General features: G+C 41.0%; 1 protein-coding gene across 1 annotated transcript; it reads left to right on the plus strand.

Moving 5' to 3' along the window:
- The first annotated feature begins 14 nt into the window (after positions 1–14).
- Positions 15–21752, plus strand: TADA1 (transcriptional adaptor 1). The gene is made up of 8 exons (XM_060774379.2): positions 15–419; positions 3332–3423; positions 5256–5321; positions 13468–13565; positions 15217–15426; positions 18559–18710; positions 19620–19782; positions 21136–21752. Exons 1-8 carry the CDS (start codon positions 346–348, stop codon positions 21286–21288), a joined length of 1008 nt encoding a protein of 335 aa, XP_060630362.1. The 5' UTR covers positions 15–345; the 3' UTR covers positions 21289–21752.
- The last annotated feature ends 463 nt before the right edge of the window (positions 21753–22215 follow it).

Genomic DNA, 22215 nt, shown 5'->3' on the forward strand with positions numbered 1-22215 from the left:
AAGGTCAGCCGAGAGAATGATCACGTGGTTTCTCGGGCGGCAATGGCCTGTACGTGCCTCAACTTCAGCCCTTCAGGAGCTTTGGACTTCATTTCCCACAATTCCTCAACTAACCGGGATTTCTGGGAGTTGAAGTCCAAACGTCTGCCCATGCCTGACTGAGAGAATAATTTTGAATGGGACCGTCCTCGTTTTCCCATTGGCTGCGTCTCAATGCTTTAGCCCTTTTTGGTGCTCTGCGGGCGGGAGCCGCGAAGCAAAAAAAATAATAAACGAGGATTGACATTGAGGTTGACGTCGGTGCGGAGAAAAGCAACCGGGCGGGCGAATTCGGCGGGAGTTGCGATGGCGACTTATGCGAGCGAGCTGGAGGTGGCCAAGAAGAACCTGAGCGAGGCTTTGGGCGAGAACGTAAAGCAGTGAGTGACAAGAGCTGGCTTGCCTTGGCTCCTTTCCTGCCTTGGGAGGGGCCTAGCTGGACCTGCTGAGCCTCGGCCTAGGATTAGGCCTCCATCGGCCTCCATCTCAAACCCCAACCAAGGCTCTGGCCATTCATTCATTTATTTTAATAATTTATGACATTTATATGCTGCCCTTCTCACCCCAAAGGAGACTCAAAGCGGCTTACAAGATATATACATACAATATATTATATTATTAGCATAGTACAATATCAGTATTCAATATTACTATATTATGCTATGCCATCATATTGTAATATTATTAGTAATATTACATTTATATATAAATAGAAATGTAATGCTCGTTTGTGGGATTAACAGAACTCAAAAACCACTGGGGGAATTGATACAAAATTTGGACACAATACACCTAACAACCCAATGTATGTCTTTCATTCAAAAAAAACACTGAAAAACACAGCAGAAGGGACTTAAAAAGCCCCAAAAAGCTAAATGACAATACAAAAGAAAGGGAAGAAAGAGGGACGTAAGGGGAGAAAAAGGAAGAAAGAAAGAAGGAAAGGGAGAAGGAAGCATGGAAGCAAAGAGAGAAGGAAGGAAAGAGGTAGAAAAGGAAGAAAGGAAAGAAAGAGAGAGAGAAAGAAAAAGGGGGAAGGAAGGAAAGAGGGACCAAAGGGAAGGGGGGAAGATGTAGAGAAAGAGGGAGGGAAGGAAAGAGAGAAGGAAGAAAAGAGAGACAGCAGAAGAGAGAGAAAAAGGGGAAGGAAAGAGATAGAGAAGGAAGGAAGAAGAGAAAGAAAGATGGGAAGGAAGGAAAGAGGGAGTGAAGGAAGGAGGGAAAGAAGGGAAAAAAGAGGGAAGGTTGGCCACAGCAACGCGTGGCAGGTACAGCTAGTCTATATTTAAAAAATTAATTATATGAGATGGAAACACCAAATTTGGACACAACACACCAGCCAGGCCAACAAATGACCATCACACAGAAAAACACTGAAAAACACATCAGAGGATACTTCAAAAGCCAAAAACAAAAATTCCATTACAATGAATGCGCAAAACCACATATATAAACACAAACACACATATACACAAATATATACACACACAAAACACATATACATAGACTGGGCCACAGCAACGCGTGGCAGGGGATGGCTAGTGTAATATAAATATATAATTGCAATATATTATTATTATTAGTAGTAGTAGTAGTAGTAGTAGTATTATAGTAAAATAAAGCCCTAAACGGTTCTGGCCCAGACTACCTGTCCGAACGTATCTCCTGCCACAAACCATCACGAAGTTTAAGATCTTCAGGAGAGGCCCTGCTCTTGATCCCACCACTATCGCAAACACTGTTAATGGGGATGAGAGACAGGGCCTTCTCAGCAGTGGCCCCCCGCCTATGGAATGCCCTCCCTAGAGATATCAGATTGGCCATCTCCCTCTTGTCTTTTAGAAGGAAAATCAAGACCTGGTTATGGGACCAAGAGTTTGATCAGTGAGCAGCAAGTGGAAGAAGATCACACAACTTATGGCAATGAATTGACCTGGACTGTGTTTTGGATTTCGATTTTAATGGATGTGTCTTAATTAATTGTTTTAATTGTTGTTTTAATGTTTAATATTTTGATTGTACTGTGGCTGTTTTTTATGATACTAACATTGTATGATGCTTTTGTTAGGCCGCCCTGAGTCCCCCTTGGAGGGGAGGGGGGAGAAGGGCAGGGTATAAATATAGGAAATATATAAATAATAAATACAAATGTATATACAATATATTATATTATATATAATATATTATATTATATTATTAGCATAGCACAGGAGACAAGTTGGAACTGTCTTCTGCCCCTCTCTCTTCACTCTGGCCTAGAGCAGCAGGGAAATGTAGGAAAATGTTCATATTTCAAATGTAGTTCATGCTCACTTTAGTCAATGGAGAGAATATACTGACTGAACGCAATATAAGCAGTCTAAACATATGCATATAAACATAAACACTTTTGTGGATGAAATGAATTTTAAAAGTCACATATTTCATTGCATTAAAAAAGCAGATCTTGGCATGGATTGGACAAGATATGGAAAAAGGAAGTGAGGACGTATGTAGAAATGGGGACACACACACATACACCTGTCAATTTCTACATACTTCCTCACTTCACTTTTTGAACATCTTGTGCACATTTCAATGTGGCCAGAACAGTGTCGTGCACATTTTAGTCAATCGAGTTAATGGAGGGACCATATTAAAGCAACACATACAATCTTAAAATATGCACATAATTATGTGGCACAAATGAACCCCATGCTCCACCGCCAAGTGGCATATTTCATTCCATTAAACAAAGTAGATCTTGGCATGGAGCAGATGTGATTTGCCTGCTGATGAAAAGAGGCAGAGATAGGAACAACCTTGCTTTCTGTGCCACTATGTCTTTGTCACAAGACATCCCCATTGTTTCCTAAATTATATGACTGTAGACACAGACAATGTGGGTCCCCAAATGTTATTGCATGACAAATCCCATCACTTTTGATGATCCGCCATGCGGGCTGGGGATGATGAGAATTGCAACCCAACAGCACTTGTGGCTCTGAAGTTGAGGAAAGGTTAAATGACATTTTAAAGTCAAGCATCATATTGGCAAGCCTTGTATCTCAATCCAAAACCCACTCTCCTGACTACACAGAAAAAACTACAGGCTTCCAGATGTTCCTCCATCACAACTCCCATCAGCTCTAGTCATGATGTCCAATGATGAGGAATACAAGCGTTGTAGTCCAACATCTGGAGGGCTACATAAAACAGCAGCCTTGAGTTTGACACATGTGGTCTAGGATAAAAAGGTGGCCTTTGAAAGACAGTCAGTTCATTGATAGTACTTTTTTCATATCTTGCACAGATATTGGGCTAATTTGAAGCTGTGGTTTAAACAGAAGATCAGCAAAGAGGAATTTGACTTGGAAGCTCGGAGACTCCTCACACAAGACAATGGTAAGGAAGCTGTCTCGTACGATTTCATCGCATTGAGAGGGGAAAGCATGGGTGATGGTCCCTTTAAGAGTAGAGAATCGCCTTTTATGTCATTAGTAGTCCTGATTTGGAGTTCTGTATCTCCATTGCACTCACACATGGAAACTTAAGAGCTGGCAATACAGTCACCTTACATTAATCACAAGCTCAGTATTACTTTTTTGTTTTTAATCAGGGGAAACAACAATATCCAAAAACCAAGAGCTCCCTTGCCCTGCCCAGGAGACTGACACCAGGCTAAAACCACTTCTTTCCATGGGATAAAATTGTTCTGCCCCCAAAATCCATAGGATACAAGCTTTCCATGGGATCCTATGGTTCTGCATCAAACCTCACAGAATACAAGAAACAGTGATCCAGGTTAAAACCATTGTTTTCCATGGGATCCTATTGATCTGCATTAAACCCCATACGATACAAGAGACTGCTGACGATTTGGCAATGAAACAGGGCGGGAAACTTTTGATGGTTCCCATCCCACCTGTTTTTCAGTTGTAAACATGGGAGTAAAATACGATAAGCGGTCAGAGCTCTGAACAAGATTGCTGGCCCGTGTTCAGAGTTCCCTCCTTTCAGGACATTTCTGCATCTTTTCAACCTTGGAACATGTGATGAGCTCCATGCCTCTCCATGCTAGAAAAGAGGCTGAAATGTGCTACGAGGGGGGAATTAATTTCTCAATGTTATGAGGTCGATTGCTGGAGTTCTCTCCTTTCAGGACACGTCTGCCTCTTTTCAACCACAGAGAGTCATGCATGACATCCAGAAGTAGTTTAACTCATGTGATGAGCTCAGTACTTCTCCACGCTTGAAATAAGGCTGAAGTGTCCTATGACGGGGAAATTTTTCAATATGATAAGGTGGTTAGTTAATCTGCCTGCTTTTGTATTCACATTTGAATGAGGTACCGGTATATGAAATTGGGGTAGCTGCATTGCTGTGCAATAACACCATGTAACACGATTTTTGTCATTTCCTAATTGGTTCTGTAATAAAAACACGGGAAAAGTTTATTGAACTGCAAAAGCGTTGTTTTTGCGGGACACCCTGCAGCACATTTTGCTATAGTTTTCCAATGAATATCTCAGAGTCTTAACCAATTCAGCACAGTTTGTGGTGTATAACAACTACTTTCCAAGTAAATACCATGCTGCTTAAGGCATTTCCCACCACTTGACACAGATGTAGCTAACCTACAATATATGAAATTGCCATGCATATCCATATCTTGAATATAAAAGTCTTGAAACAACAGTATTTCTTTTTGTGTTCCTGGTGTGAAAGTGTTTAATTTGTCAAATTTTGTTACATAGGGTAAACATCAGCTCAGGGCCCTTTCACACAGCCATATAACCCAGAAAATCAAGGCAGAAAATCCCATGATATCTGCTTTGCCATATATTTCAGTTCAAAGCAGAAAATGTGGGATTTTATTCAGCTGTGTGGAAGGGGCCTCAGTCATGTTTATTCAGCAATGGCCGGTAAGTACGCCAGAGATGGGTAAGAAACTATAGGATAATAAAACCTCACTGTGATTAAGTGTGATCTCATTTATCCAATCATTTGGTTTTGGAGAGTCCATCCAGCATTGTTCAAAGGCTATATGGGCTTTTTTAGAAGAGAGAAGCTGATAAACTTAAGATGTACCTAATAGCTAGCTCTGTACTAGCACAGACATGCACAGTATTTCTAGTCTGATCAAAGGGTATTCAGATTTATAATGCTAAGGCAGGTGCCTTGTAAAACCGCTTGTACTCGTCTTTATGTGAACTATATATGTTTTATTTTGGCAGTCCACTCTCACAATGACTTCCTATTGGCCATTCTTACACGATGCCAAATCCTGGTTTCTGCACCTGGTAAGTCAGCTATAAAAACAAACGCATTTGGAGTATAGGTGAAATAGATATGGTGTGTTTACACTGGGGTTAATGCAAAAGCGAATTACATGCTGTTTTAAGTTTTTGTCTTGTTAGAAGCATCTTGAATTGCACCTTGGAAATAGAGTCAGAGCCAATGATAGAATGAATTCTGAAAAGCATTGTACTGCTTTCTCCATCATGGCATCTCTATGATTGATATTGTTATGCTAGTTACATTTTCACCAGCCACGTATTATCGAAAGGGGCAGGAGCTATGGGAGGGAAACATTAACTCCACTAATTGGCTTTACTTGTGGCTCACATGTACCAGGCAGGACCATGTTTGTCTGAGGAACACTTGCTTGCAGGAGGGCAGTTTGTCCACTTGCACCCACACTTACTAGGGTTTTCATCCTGTTCCTTAAGAGTGAGAGGAGGCCTTGCTTCGTAACAATCAGATTGTTGAACTTTTCAGCTAAATCTGGCCCTGGAGGCTTTGGCTCCTTCTACTGATGTGTCTGATTGACTTCATGGTAGTGTTATTAGTTATGACATCTATTTGACTGTCTATTTCACATTGCACTGGTGTTGCTGGTCACAGTGCTGCCTGAAAATGCACAGCTGTCTTGCAACAACAGAACATTTTATTTGTCACCTGCCTCTCCTAACGGCTTGAAGCGTGGTACAACAAAGACAAGAACACATCAGTATAAAACACATACAACAAAACACATTGTACAAAGTTCATAATATAACAGCACTAGAATGCAAATTCAAAACTCATGGTTCAAAGTTGATTGGGCAGGCATGCTGGAAGAGATAAGTCCTTAGTTGTATTTTAAAGTCCGACAGCTCATTTAGCTGTTGGAGCTCTTTTGGCAAGTCATTCCACAGCCTTGGGGCAGCCAATGAAAAGGGCCTATGGGTGACAGTCACCAGTTGTATACTGGCAGGCTAGAATACCCCCTCCCCCACGTCCAAGAACCTTGGTGTCCTAAGGGTTGGGTTGTATAGGAGAAGACGACCCTGTATGCCACTTTATCCAACACTCATTTTCCCTCTTGATATGGAGCTTTGTGACTACAAGATTTCCATTGTTAACTGACATCACAGGCATGCTTGGTGGGACGTGTTATAAGAGTTATTCAGTGCCTTCTCCACCCCGTCGCCTTCGGGTTGATAGAGCTGACAATTTCATGGTTCAGAAGGTGAAAGAGGCAACAAGGGGATCAGATTTTTTTAGATCTGATCCTAACCAGCAATAGTGACCTGTTAAATGAGGTGGATGTAGTGCGTTCCTTAGGTGGGAGTGATCATGTTCTACTAGAGTTTGTAGTAAGCGGAAAGCCAAAGTCAAGCATAGTCAGCCATGCGCTAGAATTAAAGGAAGCTGACTTTAGCAAACTTAAGGAAAAACTGAGTATGATCCCATGGTCAGGGATACTAAAAGGGATAGGAACGCATGATGGGTGGGACTATCCCAGCTGTAGGAAATCTAATCTTACCATTTGGGCTTCTTGGAAAATCTCCACAAATAAGGTTTATGAGTCCTCTTGGAGAGCTTTTTACCACTGGTAGCTATTTTTGTTACGTTGCTTTACGCTGTTTTAATTGTTATTGCTTTATTTTAATTGTATTCTGCCTGGGCTTGGGACCCATGCAAGCCTCCCCGAGTCCCTTCAGGGAGATGGAGGCAGGGTAGAAAAATAAAGTTCTTCTTCTTCTTCTTCTTCTTCACTGGTGTAACAAGAAGGGGTTTCCATCTCATATAATATCTCCTTCTAACTTTCCTATAGGTGGGTCTTTAAAAGGCCTTCAATCCAAGAACCTTCTGAATAATAATAATAATAATAATAATAATAATAATAATAATAACAACTTTATTTTTAAACCCTCCTCCATCTCCCCAAAAGGTCTCGGGATGGCTTACATGGGGCCAAGCCCAATCACACAGTTAAAAACATAGCATGTAAAAATGTAACAACAGTGTAAGACAACAATAATAAAAAAGGCATCATAAGCAACAAATAAAAATAGACTTCAAGTCTCGTTGTGGGAGGGTGGGCTGGTGTACAAAATTAGAAAAGTCAATAAGCTAGTCAATAAGATGCATAGATCATATAGCAGTGTAAGGATAAGAGCAGTTATAATAGGGTCATTATGGCTTTGAATAGTGTAGTAGTAAAGTGCAAGGACATAATTTTAGGCCATAGTTAGGGCTTTCACAATTCCTTTGGTTTTTCAGTGACACAGGGAGGGTTCTACTTCCCTCACATGTTCATGTCCATCAGTTCCTCAGGGATGCTAAATGCCTTAAGTCTCCCTTTAACTACAGGTTTCCTACTAGGGACCTCCACAAGGTCATCAAGGCTCTCATCCAACATTTCTTTTCCTAGTTGCTATTACACCAGCCAAAATGATATCAGTATCAGAGGGGCTCCCAGGCAGATCAGGGCTATTATGTTTTTAACAGGAATCTTCTATACCTCCATTTTCTTGTTTGTTCCACTTTTGTCCTTTTCTCTGTTGTTTCACCTCTCCCCTAGAATTGAAGTATACAGTGTAAGTGACTTAGGACAAGAATATGTGATTTGGTCATGCTGTTCCATAAAGTAACATGTACAGTGATAGTTCTAGAACAAACAAAACAAAACCCAACAACCAAGCTACAGTGTAAGAGTTGAAGACATAGTTTATATGTATCTCTTGCAATTTATTTCAGTAGTGTTATGTTTCTATAAAGTTTATCTTTTCAGCCATGGAGTCAAGGAGCTTAGAGAATATAAACTCTTCTGGAATCTTGCAAAGTAGCCTGCAGACTCTTGTCAGTCCTTTTTGATAGCTTGCCTGAGCATAGAGAGCTCTTTTTGCCAATTCTCTATGATAACAAAGTGTCATGCTAAAGCTTGTTCATGGTCATTTGACTTTTTTGCCACATCTCTCAAATAGTAGATATAGAGAACTACGAAAATTGAAATCTTATCAAGCTCTTACTCCCTTTTGCTCAGTCTTACAATGAGAAGCGTGTTACTTTGTGTTGTTCTACCTTGTTACCCAGATTTTGATATTGAGTTAAAATACCCTGCTGCTGTTTGTCAAGTCACAGGAAAGCAAGAAAGAACTAATGGGAGAAATAGGTAAACTAAGTGCAAAAAAACAACCCCCAAAACATTAAGGAACTAGATAAGAGCCAATTAGAATTCAAAAGTCCAGAATCTAGGTAAGCAAACAAGGAGTAATAAAGTCGTAAACAGCCAAGTAGGTAGAGCTGACCATAAACAGGCAAAAAGATAGACGGAAACAGACGGTAATTTGTAGCACAATGCAAATACATAATAAAAAATCTATATAGTTCAGAAGTTGTGTGAGTTATGGTAAATTGTGAAAGCTGCTAACGCTCAATATGTTTATTTGGTAGTAATCTCCCTTAAATGGAGTGCTGTTTATTTCCAGCTAAATATAGGATCAGGCTGCAAGTTTTCTCCAGTATTGTTTGTCTTGATCTTTGGTCTGTAGCTTCAGTTATGAATCCTAGAGATTTATATTCATTTTTTTCTATTACCAGGATACCATTCTTTCATTTTAACTAAACAAAGCTCAGATTGGCAACACAAGTTTTTTTTTCTCTTTGTGATTTGGGTTTTTAGCACAAATCCCACAGTTCTTTCCTTTTAACTAAGTCAAAAGGTGGTATGGGGATTGAATGGCCTACTGCTCAATAGCATCCTTATCTTCACTTTAACTTGCTTTCATAGCAGTGGCTAATACTTTTTTTTTACTTATGGGTCAATTGATCAATTTAAAAGTGAAAGAGTTTTCCCAATCTGATTTGAAAATACTGTTGGCTCCTTACAAAACTAGGATCCTTTCCTGCACTTGAATTCCTTGTGAGCAATGAACTCATTATCTCAACTGGCTTGCATGAAAGCCCCCTTCTACACTGATAATTTAATGCAGTTTCAAACTGGTATTGAAGGAAGTGGTTTCATTGTGCAGATGATTACATAGGAAATTCTGAAACCAGTTTGAGGCTTAGATAGTAATTACACAAAGCCCTGATGCACATTAAGGGCTTTTTATGCATACCTTTTAGTGGGAGTTTATTGTCTCTCCTCCACAGTTTGAAACTAGCTTCAAACTACATCAAGTGGTCAGTGTAGATGGGGCCATAGACTTGGTTGTTCATTGCACATTGACTCTAGGCTAACAAGCCTGGTGGAGTGTTTTGACTCAAGCCACAAGCTTGTCTCAAACATATTTTTTCCTGTCTCAAGTATATGGAAATCTTAGATTGGGCACATAGTAAAACAAGAGAAGTAGTCAGAATTAGAAGTCAGGGTTATATAGTTTTCAGAACTTTTACTTGCAGGTGAGACCCATTGGGGCTACATTAAAATTAAACCCTACTTCAAAAGTAAAGCTACAAGTCTTTGAATGTTCAGGGAACCAAAACTGGGTCCTTACTCAATCTAGTATAATAGATTTGTTTGCTGGCACACATGTTACATATCCAGAAGATCTTCAAACAGTGAATTAGGAATGAAGTAAGCAATCAGATCATTATTTTTTTCTTGAAACCTGCAAGAGAAGAAAAGAATATCATTTTGTTCCTTTGATCAAAATGAGGAAGTGAGCTGGTTTTCCACATTGACAGGTATTTTTTTGTAAACCAGCATGTTACCTTCTGCTACTGATCACTCTGCCTTCCATCAGGAGCAGCTAAATGAACCAAACATTTACAATATTGACCAAATGTCTCATTTAGCCACTCCTGTTGCAAGCAGAAGCAATTAGAAGACACAGTAATCAATAGCACAGGTAAGCTGGCTGGTTTGTGAAAATGTTATATATATGATAAAATATAGTATACAGAACCATGGTAGTGTGATACTTGGTCATATCAAGTTGCCAAAAGCTGTGTTTTTCATTCTATGACAGTGGTTCTCAACCTGTGGGTCCCCAAGTATTTTGGCCTACAACTCCCAAAAATCCCAGCCAGTTTACCAGCTGTAAGGATTTCTGGGAGTTGAAGGCCAAAACATCTGGGAACCCACAGGTTGAGAACCACAGTTCTATGACTTTGTTACAAGAAATACAGAAACAGATATAAGCCAAAAGGTTCCAGAATACTACTGTGCCCAGTGCAACCGTTTGGGAATTTCACTTCTCTTACAACTATATCATACCTTATGGCATACATATTCTATACATATATATACTCTACCTCTTATTTATCAAGTAAAAATCACAGAGACCACTTTCAGCATCATTTTTCTACTCATAGGATTTTTGCCATGGTTACTGTTGGCATTGTAGTAGAAACCACAAATGGTTGCACCTCTCCAAAGTTATCTCCTGCTTCTCCTCAACCCAGTTTTCAATCTGATACACTTCTTCAAGGCCATCCTACTCTACCATATGTTGTTAGGCCTCATTTTCAGCTTTAGAATGTCATTTTCAGCTTTAGAATGGTGACTAATTTTTGGAGCAAGCTCCCATAAATAAAACAGGTCCAAAATATGCAAATACACTATTGATTGTATATCATATTTGCACTCTCCTATGTGAATGCACATGCCCCTATGCCTTGCAGGTTTTCTTGGTCTTCTGAGCAGAAGAACGTGCAGCAACATAGCACAGGAAAGGAAGGAGGGAACACCACAGCACAACTCTTATTTTCATCAAGATATGCCACAAATTCTACATGCCTATGCTCATTTGTGCTATCAGTGCCATCAATTGACCATCTGTGTTTTTGTAAAGTTATGTATTGCTAGTGCCACGAAGAGCTTTGGAAGTGGCTCTGCTATTTTTATGAGAATGTACCAGCCTTTTTAATGGGATACTTCTGGCCTACCTTTATTTATATTTTATATTCATAGTGAAATGCCTGACATTTATTGGGTGCAGTCCTGTATGACTCAGTGTACCATAGCATGCTGGGCCATATAAAATCTTAAAGCTCACCATCCTCCAACACATTCATTTCTTGATTTGTGAAAAGTTGGCAGGGTAGGCAGAAGCATCTGGTTACATCTCCATAGCCTGGTGTAAAATGATTATAACAGGTCTGAGATGCCTTGCGAGTTCTAGTGGATCTCAGCACGATAATAATAATAATAATAATAATAATAATTATTATTATTATTATTATTTATACCCCGCTACCATCTCCCCAAGGGACTCGGTGCAGCTTACATGATGCCAAGCCCACAGTACATCAATAACAAAAGCAATAACAAAAACAATCAATACAATACAATTAATATAAATCACATAAACAATAAACAGTAACACACAAGCATTTAAAAACCTATGGCCGGGCCAAATGTAATAGTTTAAAATTTAAAAAATAACGCTGGGCATGAACGAGGTAGGATATAACTGGTGTAGGGTTTTCAAAGAGAAATGAGGGAACACAGTGAAATTAGTAGTAAAGTGTATTTTGAGGGCATACAGCTGAGAGTTTTCCTTATTCTGGGAAGGCACAGTGGAACAACCGAGTTTTCAGGCTCCTCCTAAAGTCTGCCAGAGTTGGGGCATGTCTGATGTCCTTGGGAAGTGAGTTCCAGAGTCGGGGGGCCACCACCGAGAAGGCCCTCTCCCTCGTTCCCACCAATCGCGCCTGTGAAGGAGGTGGGAGCGCGAGCAGGGCCTCTCCAGATGATCGAAGAGATCGTGTGGGTTCGTACACAGAAATGCGGTCATGCAGGTAGGCGGGTCCCAAACTGTTCAGGGCTTTGTAGGTAAGAACCTGCACCTTGAATTGGGACCAGAAAATGAATGGCAGCAAATGGAGCTCCTTAAACAGGAGAGTTGACCGCTCTCTGTAAGTCGCACCAGTTAGTAACCTGGCTGCCGCTCATTGTACCAATTGAAATTTCTGGGCCGTTTTCAAGGGCAGCCCCATGTAGAGTGCATTACAGTAATCCGATCTGGAGGTGACCACCCTGGCCAGATCCGGCTTCATGAGGTACGGTCGCAGCTGGCGCACGAGTCTTAATTGTGCAAAGGCCCTCCCGGCCACCGCCGATACCTGAGCTTCAAGCGTAAGCGATGAGTCCAGGAGGACACCTGGACTGTGGACCTGTGACTTCAGGGGAAGTGCAACCCCGTCCAGCACAGGTTGCCACCCTATACCACGATCCGGCTTACGATTGACCAGGAGGGCCTCTGTCTTGTCGGGATAGATCCTCAGCTTTTTCCTCCTCATCCAGACAGCCACAGCGGCCAGGCACTCGTCCAACACCTGCGGGGCTTTCTTGGAATTAGGTGGAAAAGAGTAGTAGAGTTGCGTGTCATCTGCATAGAGATGGTCATCATTTTGCACTAGGAGATGATTCTGCAACCCTGTCTATTCTGTGCTGGGGGAATAGCACAGAGGTGGTTCTGGGAGGTGGTTCTGGGAAGATGAATTAGCTCCTGCCTCTGCGTACTAGCTCACATCTTTGCAAGGTGAAAATAAATAGTTGGCTCTTGCTGTAGACACTTGGTGGGTGATGCTGAAATTTCCTACTAAAATGGAAGCAGCTAAAAAGTACTTAAAACTGGGCAGGGAAATTTAACATATTTCCTCAAGTCTAATGCTCACCTCTTTTGGCTAAATTACATTGCCAAAGTCGAGGTGTGCATTAGTTGTGGTGGCACATTAGAATCACGCACATAAACCCACCTGTGTGAAAAGGCCTAAAGGGATGCAGAGCTCGAGAGGCTGGATGTGGAGGCAGGGGGCTTAGAGACTGTTCCTGACAATGGCCTCAGGGCTTTGTGGCTTCTGGAGAAGGAAGAGCACCTGGCTAGCAACCCAGTTGTTCCTGATGCTTAGTTGCAGAGGGGCTGTGGGGCTTTCAGGCCTCTCTGGCCAAAGGAGTAGTAAGCAATGACCTCAACACATCCCTCTGGGCCAGGGCTTGGCTGCGCATCCTACCTTCCGGACAGTCCTTGGGGTCTCTTGCCTGCCTCCTCCTCAAAGTCAGTCCCACCTGATACCCAACTGCCCTAATTCATGAGGCCTTCAACCCCCCCCCCCCCCCATGAGTGAGGGCAGTTGGGAACCGTACAAAGCTGGTGAACTCACCAGCCTCAGCCTAACAGAGGGGCATGGCAAATCAGTAACTTGCTGTTTAATTCTTTCCTGTTCCAGAGGGTGCTGGATCTCTGCCATGGACAGGAGGATCTGCAACAAAACCTGGGAAGCCCAAAGGAAAGAAAAAGTTTTCTTCTGTTCGACAGAAGTTTGATGTAAGTTATACTTTCTTATTTGTGGAAATTGGCAAATTGAGCCTAGAGGCCGGAAGTCATCATACAAGACATGAAGAGATACCAGCAGAATTGTTTGCCCCATTTCATGTTCCCTTCCCCTTTTCTTCACACACTGTACAGTTGACTAAGTATTTCTTCATCACTAAACTATGTATTTCCATCCTTTTTACTAGTGATAGTGTGATAACATTGGAGAGCAGGAATAATACACTTAAAAGGAGGCTGTCATTTTGATTAGTGTTCACATAAATATGGAGCCTGGTGGCACAGCGGGTTAAATCGCTCAGCTGCTGAACTTGCTGACCGAAATGTTAGTGATTCAGATCCAGGGAGCAGGGTGAGCTCCCACTGTTAGCCCCAGCTACTGCCAACCTAGCAGTTCGAAAAATGCAAATGTGAGTAGATTACATTTGCATGTTTTCACTTCAGCAGGAAATTAACGGTGCTCCATGTAGTCATGCCAGCCACATGACCTTGGAGGTGTCTGCTGTCAATGCCATCTCTGGCTTACAAATGGAGATGAGCACCACCCCCCAGAGTTGGACCTGACTAGACTTGATGTCAAGGGGAAACCTTTACTTAAATATGCCTTGGGTGGTGTCACCACGTTGTTTTTTAACTGTAGTGAAGCGGTGACATCAGAGATTGCATGTGGCTGGTGGAGCTAGAGTTTGACTCTCACAGGACAGTGTCTGAACTCAAGCAGCACAAATAAAGATTAATCAATTGGTCATGTTATGAAACATTCCCCAGTACTGAGACAGAAGTCTGAAAACCTTATTTGGAACTGAAAAAGCATTTTAGTTAAAGGCTTGGAGGAAGAAATAGACAGTTTGACAAAGACCCTGAAGACATCACAAAACAGAAGACACAGATTCTAACCGAAATCTTAAACTTAAAAGAATGGGCTTGTCTGTTTGAGACTGAAAGGGATGACATATCTCTAAAATGTTATGAGAAAAACCTATTTCCAGTGATGCAGTGGAACTGGAGCTAAAATAACATGGAAGTCTAACGCAGATTTGCAGCAAAATAGTGATATGTTTATATAATTGCAAAAAGAGGTCTCACCTATGTGCTTTGGGAATTACAAGTGTCTGTAGGAGATCTATCACTGTGTACAGAGCCGTTTAAAATGCAACTTGTGGGTCAGCAAACACCCAAAGACCTGCCAGCTTGCACTGGGCTGGGATAGAAGGTGGGGAAGGTGCAGAAGTGCAGGGCTGTCGAAAAATGTGCCAAAGGCATAGCTGGGCAACAAGGGTCTAATCAACCTCCTGGGGGGAACATTGATTATTTCCGCCCCTACCTTTTACTTTCCCTCTTTCCCTCCCATCTCCTCTGTCTCCATTGTGCTGATGTACATCTCACCAGGATATTGAGGTGGGGGTGGGGGACCTTGCAAAGTAGTTTGACGCCAGGTTTCGTGGTTAATGTAATAACTTTCCTGACCTCAAACCAGTTCCAGGCATTGCAATCTGATCACCTGCACCAGTTCTTCTCAATTTGACTCCAAGGTGATTTATAATGTCAGTGTTGGAGCGCTCTTAGTCCTACATTGTTGTAGACCAGCAAACAAGCTTTACATTGTCGTAGACTAGCAATTAAACCTTCCTGTTATATTTTATAGCACCGCTTCCAGCCACAGAATCCTTTGTCTGGGGCTCAACAGTTTGTGGCCAAGGATCCCCAAGAAGATGATGACCTGAAGCTCTGTTCACACACCATGATGCTTCCCACTTGGGGCCAACTGGAGGGAAGGATGATTGTCTCTGCTTATGAACATGGTCTGGATAATGTTACCGAAGAAGCAGTGACACTTGTGGTCCATGCTGTGGAGGTGAGAGAGCACAGAATGCCAACTGTGGTCCTGATTTCATTGTCTAGACCAGGGGTCCTCAAACATTTTAAACAGAGGGCCAGGTCACCGTCCCTCAAACCGTTGGAGGGCTGGATTATAATTTGAAAAAAACATGAATGAATTCCTATACACACTGCACATATCTTATTTGTAGTGCAAAAAACACTTTAAAATAATACAATAATTAAAATGAATAAAAACGTATTAGTATTTCAATGGGAAGTGTGGGCCTGCTTTTGGCTGATGAGGTAGGATTGTTGTTGTTGTTGTGTGCTTTCAAAGTCATTTCAGACTTAGGTTGACTCTGAGCTAGGGCCAGGTATATGACCTTGGAGGGCCCTAGCCCTCCTGGACACTTAGTTTGAGTACCCCTGGTCTAGACAAAGAATCCAAGGGTTTTGTTTATGATACACTTGGATTGACTGACAGGAGCAAAACAGACATCCATGTAACAATAGAAACAAAACATTCTCTATTAGTGTGTATTATATGAATTTAGTCATGCATTTTCTCTTTTCTTTCTGCAACTCTTGCACAAGAGCTGGCACTTAATATTTCTTAGCTTATTTATTGCCTAAGAGGCAAAGCATAAGAAAACAAACCAAATATGGTTCTAATGCAATATCTGATTTGCCTGATTGGCGTTCATGAAAAACACTGTTTTTGATTTAAAAGAAACTCTTGGTTTTCTTGATTGTACAGATAAATTTGGGGGAAATGCATCTGTTGTGCATGATGTAAGGTCACCAGGGTTCTGCTGCACCCACACTCACCATATGCACAGGGCTACTTCATCTTCTGCTTTGTTTTCCAGGATTGTTTTTTTTTTCCTCATTCTTAGAAAATGATGGGAAAAGGTGACCCTTTTGTGTGGACTTTCATGTCCATCTCAGGCAGCAGTTGCTTGAAAATTTCAGGTTCACCTTGTGTAATAGGGATGGTCACATTTTGTTGTTGTTGTGGGCCTGCCCTTTTCATAGCAAAGCAGAATGAATGGGAGAGTGGGCCTAATTATTTCATCAGATTGTGGGTGAGGGTAGCTGTCTATTTTTGTTGCCCGTGGCTTGTTGGGACTATGGGAATTAAAAGGATAGACTTCAGGGTCGTGAGGCTAGAAAGAGCTTCTTTTTTCTTCTGATACTTTTATATGTGAATGGGGCATATCTTAATAAAGGAAGATTGTTGCCACCATTATGTCTATACTATAGAGTTGGAAGAGAACACAAAGACCATTCAGTCCATCCCCACGCTCTCCATGCAGGAACACACCATTAAAGCACCCCGACAGATAACCATCCAGTCTCTGCTTAAAAACCTCCAGAGAGAAGACTTCATCACCTTGTGAGACTGCATATTCCACTGGCAAACAGTTTTTACTGTCAGGAAGTTCCTCCTAATGTTTAGGTAGAATTAATTTTCCTTTAGTTTAAATCCATTGCTCTGTGTCCTAGTCTCGAGAATCAAAAAACAAGCTTCCCCCCTTCCTTTCAAATATTTAAACATGGCTATCATGTCTTCTCTCAACCTTTTCTTCTCCAAGCTAAATATACCCAATCCCGTAAGCCATTCTTTGTAGGCCTTGGCTTCCAAACCTTGGATAATTTGGTCTCCCTTCTCTGGACACGTTCCAGATTGTCAATACCCTTCTTGAACTGTGGTGCCCAGAACTGGACACTGAATTCCAGGTGAGGTCTGACCAAAGCAGAAAACAGTGGATTCCTTTGATCTAGATATCGTGCTCCTATTGATGCAGCCAAAATCACATTGACTTTTTTAGCTGCCACATTGCACTGTTGACTCTACAAGACTCCTACTTCCCTTTTACATTTACTGTTTTCAAGCCAATTATCTGTGCATTTCATTTTTTTCTGTTTAAGCATAGTACTGTACATTTCTTCTTGTTGCATAACCTGCAGCATCCCCAGTGACTTCTCTCCAGGAGAAAGAGGAGCACTAGAAGGTCTGTGTTTGATGTGCAGCAGTTACTAATGAGTGAGGATATTGAGCAGAATCTTACTATCTTGAAAAGAATCTTACAAAATTTGATTTCTATAGAGCCTTTTAGAAGGAGTCCAATAATATTCTTGCTGGTGAGCTAGTATGAGGAGGGCTGGATACTGCTATTTACAATGGTGGATTTGTAACAGGCTGACAAACTTGAACCTAAAGAGGGCTCACCAATAATTACTGAATTTTTTTGATCCAGGAATGAAGTAACCAATGGGATGCTTCAGGTCTTTGTCTTGGGCCCAATGTTGTTCAATGTGATTATAAGCAACTTGGATGATGGACTAGAGAGCATATTTTCAAATTTGCAGATTATTTATTTATGTATTTATTTACGACATTTATATGCCGCTCTTCTCACCCCGAAGGGGACTCAGAGCGGCTTACAAGATATATATACATACAATGTATTATATTATTAGCATAGTACAATATCAGTATACAATATTACTGTATTGTACTATACCATCATTGGAGGAAAGTGCTGAGAGTGCCTTGGACAGCGAGAAGATCCAACCAGTCCATACTTCAAGACATGAAGCCTGACTGCTCATTGGAGGGAAGAATAGTAGAGGCCAAGATGAAGTACTTTGGCCACATCATGAGAAAAAAGGAAAGCTTAGAGAAGACAATTATGTTGGGGAAAATGGAAGGTAAAAGGAAGAGGGGCCGACCAAGGGCAAGATAGATGGATGGTATCCTTGAAGTGACTGGATTAACCTTGAAGGAGCTGGGGTGGTGACGAAAAATGAAATGCACAAATGTAGAATGGGTGACACCTCTGGTTGTAGTAGAGCTCAGGTTGAACGCGAGTCAGCAGTGTAATACCAAAACAAATACACAATGATGCATAGTGTTTAGATCAAGGAAAGTAATAGTGTCATTCATCCTTGATCATATCTGACTTGGAATGCTTTGTCCCATTCTGGTCACCGCCATTGGACAGTGATGCAGCTGTTAAGGCACTGGAAGATGTCCACCAGACATAGTTTTTTGAGATCTCTGGCATTTTAACAGAAATGACAATGCAACATCATGCTTGGTAACGTTTGATTTTTAAGGAATGCTCTTTTCAAGCAGTAAATATAACTTTTATCCCTGCAGAAACATGTTAAAGACATCCTTTCGTGTATAATATCGAGAAGAAAAGCCTACCGCCTGAGAGATGGTCACTTTAAATATGCCTTTGGAAGCAATGTCAATCCACAACCTTATCTGAAGAACAGTGTTGTCGCCTACAATAATTTAACAGAGTGGTAAGGAAACACCCAGTATTAATGTAGCTCAGCAAATATTTTCAGAATATAAGACATACCAGTATTTTTCAGCGGAATTATTTTGCTGTAGTAAGACAAGAAAATCTCTAGTAGTTATGTGACACTACTAAAATTCTTTCATTTTGTTTGTTTGCTTCTGGCTTTTCCTGTTAAAATAGTAGTTATCTAAGATTCTTGTATCTTATTTACTTCTCAGTTGATCGTTAATAACACTAAGTGAGCATTTCAGCTATGGGTGCCAACTTGGTGGAAACTTTACATCTCCCAGGAAACCTGACATAATTTTCCCTAAATCGCTAGATATAGTCAACTAAGGAATACAAATATCTGTTTCCTAAATACACATCCTGTTTTTTCTTTAAGTTGCTCAGAGTGGTATGCTTTGTTTTCACTTTATATTTCCACGACAATCCAATAGATAAGACTGAGAAATAGTGACTTCTGCAAGAACACCCTTTTAGTGTCGTGGCTTTAAATTTCAGTCTCCTAGTCTTAGTCTAAATGCTAAATAACACTAGTTCTCTTAAGAAGCCTGGTGCCTGGGTCATTCCTAACTTTGGAAAATAGTTTGAACAATATGATTTTTAAAAAGAAGTGTTGAATTAAAATGTTCACTTCTAGTATTCAGACAAACTCATGATGGTATATAACAAAAATACCACTAGTATAACATAAACAATGATATAATTCAACAACAGTATATAAATATGCTGCACTGTTAACCTCACAGCGACAACAAACAGTATGGTGCAAACTTATAGTACAGTTGTATTTTCTTATAGGTAGCTTGATGGTGGCAGCAACTCATGATGGTGGCAGCATCCTTGTGTTTTAAAAATGTATTGTTCATTCCTTCTCTCACCCCACTTTATCTTTCTCTTTTTGCAGTCCGCCCACTTACTTAGTTCCCCCGCCTGGTCATAATGCTGCTTCCCATCCACCATCTGATGATGCTGAGCAGCAAGCAGCCCTCCTTCTTGCATGTTCTGGAGACATTTTGCCAGCAACTCTGCCACCTGTGAATATGTATGATCTCTTTGAAACACTTCAGGTAATATTTCTATTCTACTCCTTAGTGTGACTTGGAACCAGGACATCAGGAGGGAGTGCTTTTCCTATGCAAAACTGCTTCTAAGGGTGCACTTTGAGAGCTTACCTTGGATTGTCCTGGGAGAAGAAATGCATTTCTTACAGTAGTAGCTGGTCCAGGCAAACAGGTCCTTTTCGTGATCCATAGAAGTATCTCTCATTTTACAAAGACTTATACTGTACCCAGATATCTGTCTGTGAATCTTGAGCTTTTTTTCGGCTGTCAGAGTGACAAGGGTACCCTCAAAATATACCATATTTTCCGGCATATAAGACGAATAGGCGTATAAGACGACCCCCAACTTTTTCCAGCTAAAATAAAGAGTTTGGGATATACTCGCCATATAAGACTACACCGCACAACAAATAAAAATTTAAAAAGCATCAGATTTGATTGTAATATGGTAATTTTCCTATGACTGTACCTCCTTCTCTGCCTCTCAGATCTTGCACCTGCACTGCTTCACTGCAGTCTTCAGGAGCGAGATCTGAGAGGCAGAGGAGGAAGTACGCTGATAGGATACAAGGGTGGGCCGGACAGGTAAAAGAGGTGTGTTTTTCTGGGCCCATAGCCACTCTATCTCTTTTTTCCATACCACGCCTGCAGCTTGCTCTGCCCTTCACTTACACCTCTGTGAGGCGCCCTTTCACCTCACCATCGGGACCACATTAAGTCCACAAATCCTGATGAATTGATTTTCTTCTACCGTACTTATACAGAGTCGCCCTTAATGCTTTCATACAGTCGCTGCATATGGCAGGGATGTGGCCACTGCCATTTTTGAGCTCACCCCACCATATGCAGCAACCACAGATTCTCCAATCCGGATTGGAAGTTTCAGCACCCGCTCTATAAGACGAATCCCGGCGTAAAGACGACACCCATCATATAAGACGAATCCCGCGTATAAGACAGCTCGTGACTTTTGGGAAAATTTTCTTGGGTTAAAAAGTAGTCTTATATGCCAGAAAATATGGTAGTTACTGGTATACATAATATATGCCATGAAAGAAACAGATCTTGACAATTAAACAACAGTTTTTTTGTAGCTTAGAATGGTTAAAATGCAGCATTCCCTTATCCTGTTTATATGTGGGAAACATAATATTATCCTGTATCAGATTTGGAAGTATCCATGACCCCCAGGACCACCACACATTGTTTCTTGCTTCATTTTGGTTGGCATTTTGATTGGTGAAGTATAATGATCACATGAATATATGGAGATAATTAGCTCCAGTTGAGGAATATGGGTGCTTTCAGCTTTAAACTAGCATTTCTTGATCTTCCTATGTTTTCATGTGTTCCCTGTAGATTCATCGAGAAGTGGTCCCTGCTCACACAGTCTATGCCCTCAACATTGAAAGAGTAATTTTGAAGCTCTGGCACCCAAACCACGAGGAGCAGCAGCAAGACAAAATCCATAGGCAGTATTTGGCTGCGAAGGATGGTCTGTTCACGTTTTGAGACAGTAGGCAGTTCTTGGCTACTATTTTTTGGACTTGCCACTTGGGCATTTGGACTTTGGCATCACGTTAGTGTGCCAATATTTCCAGTTGAAAAAGTGGACATCTTTCCTATGGAAACTTGACTAAAGAAACCGGAATGCATCCTGTTTAATACTACTAAACCATGTAATGTGGACATTGCCTTGACTTTGGTAAGAATCTTACTGTTTTGTTGACCCAAAGGCAACACCATTCATTCTGAAAATATCTTGTGCTATTTGAAAAGGAATAAACTACTTTCATAACTACAGACACAGGTTCTTACAAGGTGCCATGTATTAGAATTGCAGTATGAGTCGCAGCCCTAGGCTGCACATAACTAAAGAGCTGTGCTCATTATTGTTTGCATTTGTTTTGTATAATGTGAATTTATAACAAATGGGAGAAATCCTAATCTGTGCAAATAAACATTCTTGCAAGACAGTTTTCTTTTAATGGTCTTTCACTCACCCAAAATCTCAGGCTCATCTTTTGTGCAAATTATAAAACGTTTAGTCTAGGAAGGGGTGATCGCCATCTTGGTTGTTAGAAACTTTCTGCTATTCACTGGTGGGAATTTTCTTTTTTAAAAAAGTTCAAAACCACAACAGCAGTGGATTCACTTCTCAATGGTATACTCCCATTGGATTGCATGTTAGTGAGGCTACCAGATGTCCAGGGCAAAGTGAATGGGAAAAAAGAGCCCTGTACTCCATGGCTCCATAAGTCAATGCATAACTCTGGAATTGCACCATCATAGGAATCCATTCCAATACACTCCAACCATCTTTGAAAGAAGCATGAGACACCGGTTCAAACAGCAAATTTAGACTCTTCCACTCCAACCTCTCTTCCTTATGTAGGATAATAGAAATTATGAAAGATAATAAATATAAGCTACAGTGCT

This window comes from Anolis sagrei, chromosome 4 (assembly GCF_037176765.1).
Source record: "Anolis sagrei isolate rAnoSag1 chromosome 4, rAnoSag1.mat, whole genome shotgun sequence".
Lineage (NCBI taxonomy): Eukaryota > Metazoa > Chordata > Lepidosauria > Squamata > Dactyloidae > Anolis > Anolis sagrei.

Excerpts from the sequence above, each read along its gene's own strand:
- TADA1 (XM_060774379.2), top strand. The coding sequence starts at position 346 with ATGGCGACTTATGCGAGCGAGCTGGAGGTGGCCAAGAAGAACCTGAGC. Across the intron at positions 5,322-13,467 it reads AATCCTGGTTTCTGCACCTG|AGGGTGCTGGATCTCTGCCA; the intron begins GTAAGTCAGCTA and ends TTCCTGTTCCAG. Across the intron at positions 19,783-21,135 it reads ATCTCTTTGAAACACTTCAG|ATTCATCGAGAAGTGGTCCC; the intron begins GTAATATTTCTA and ends TGTTCCCTGTAG.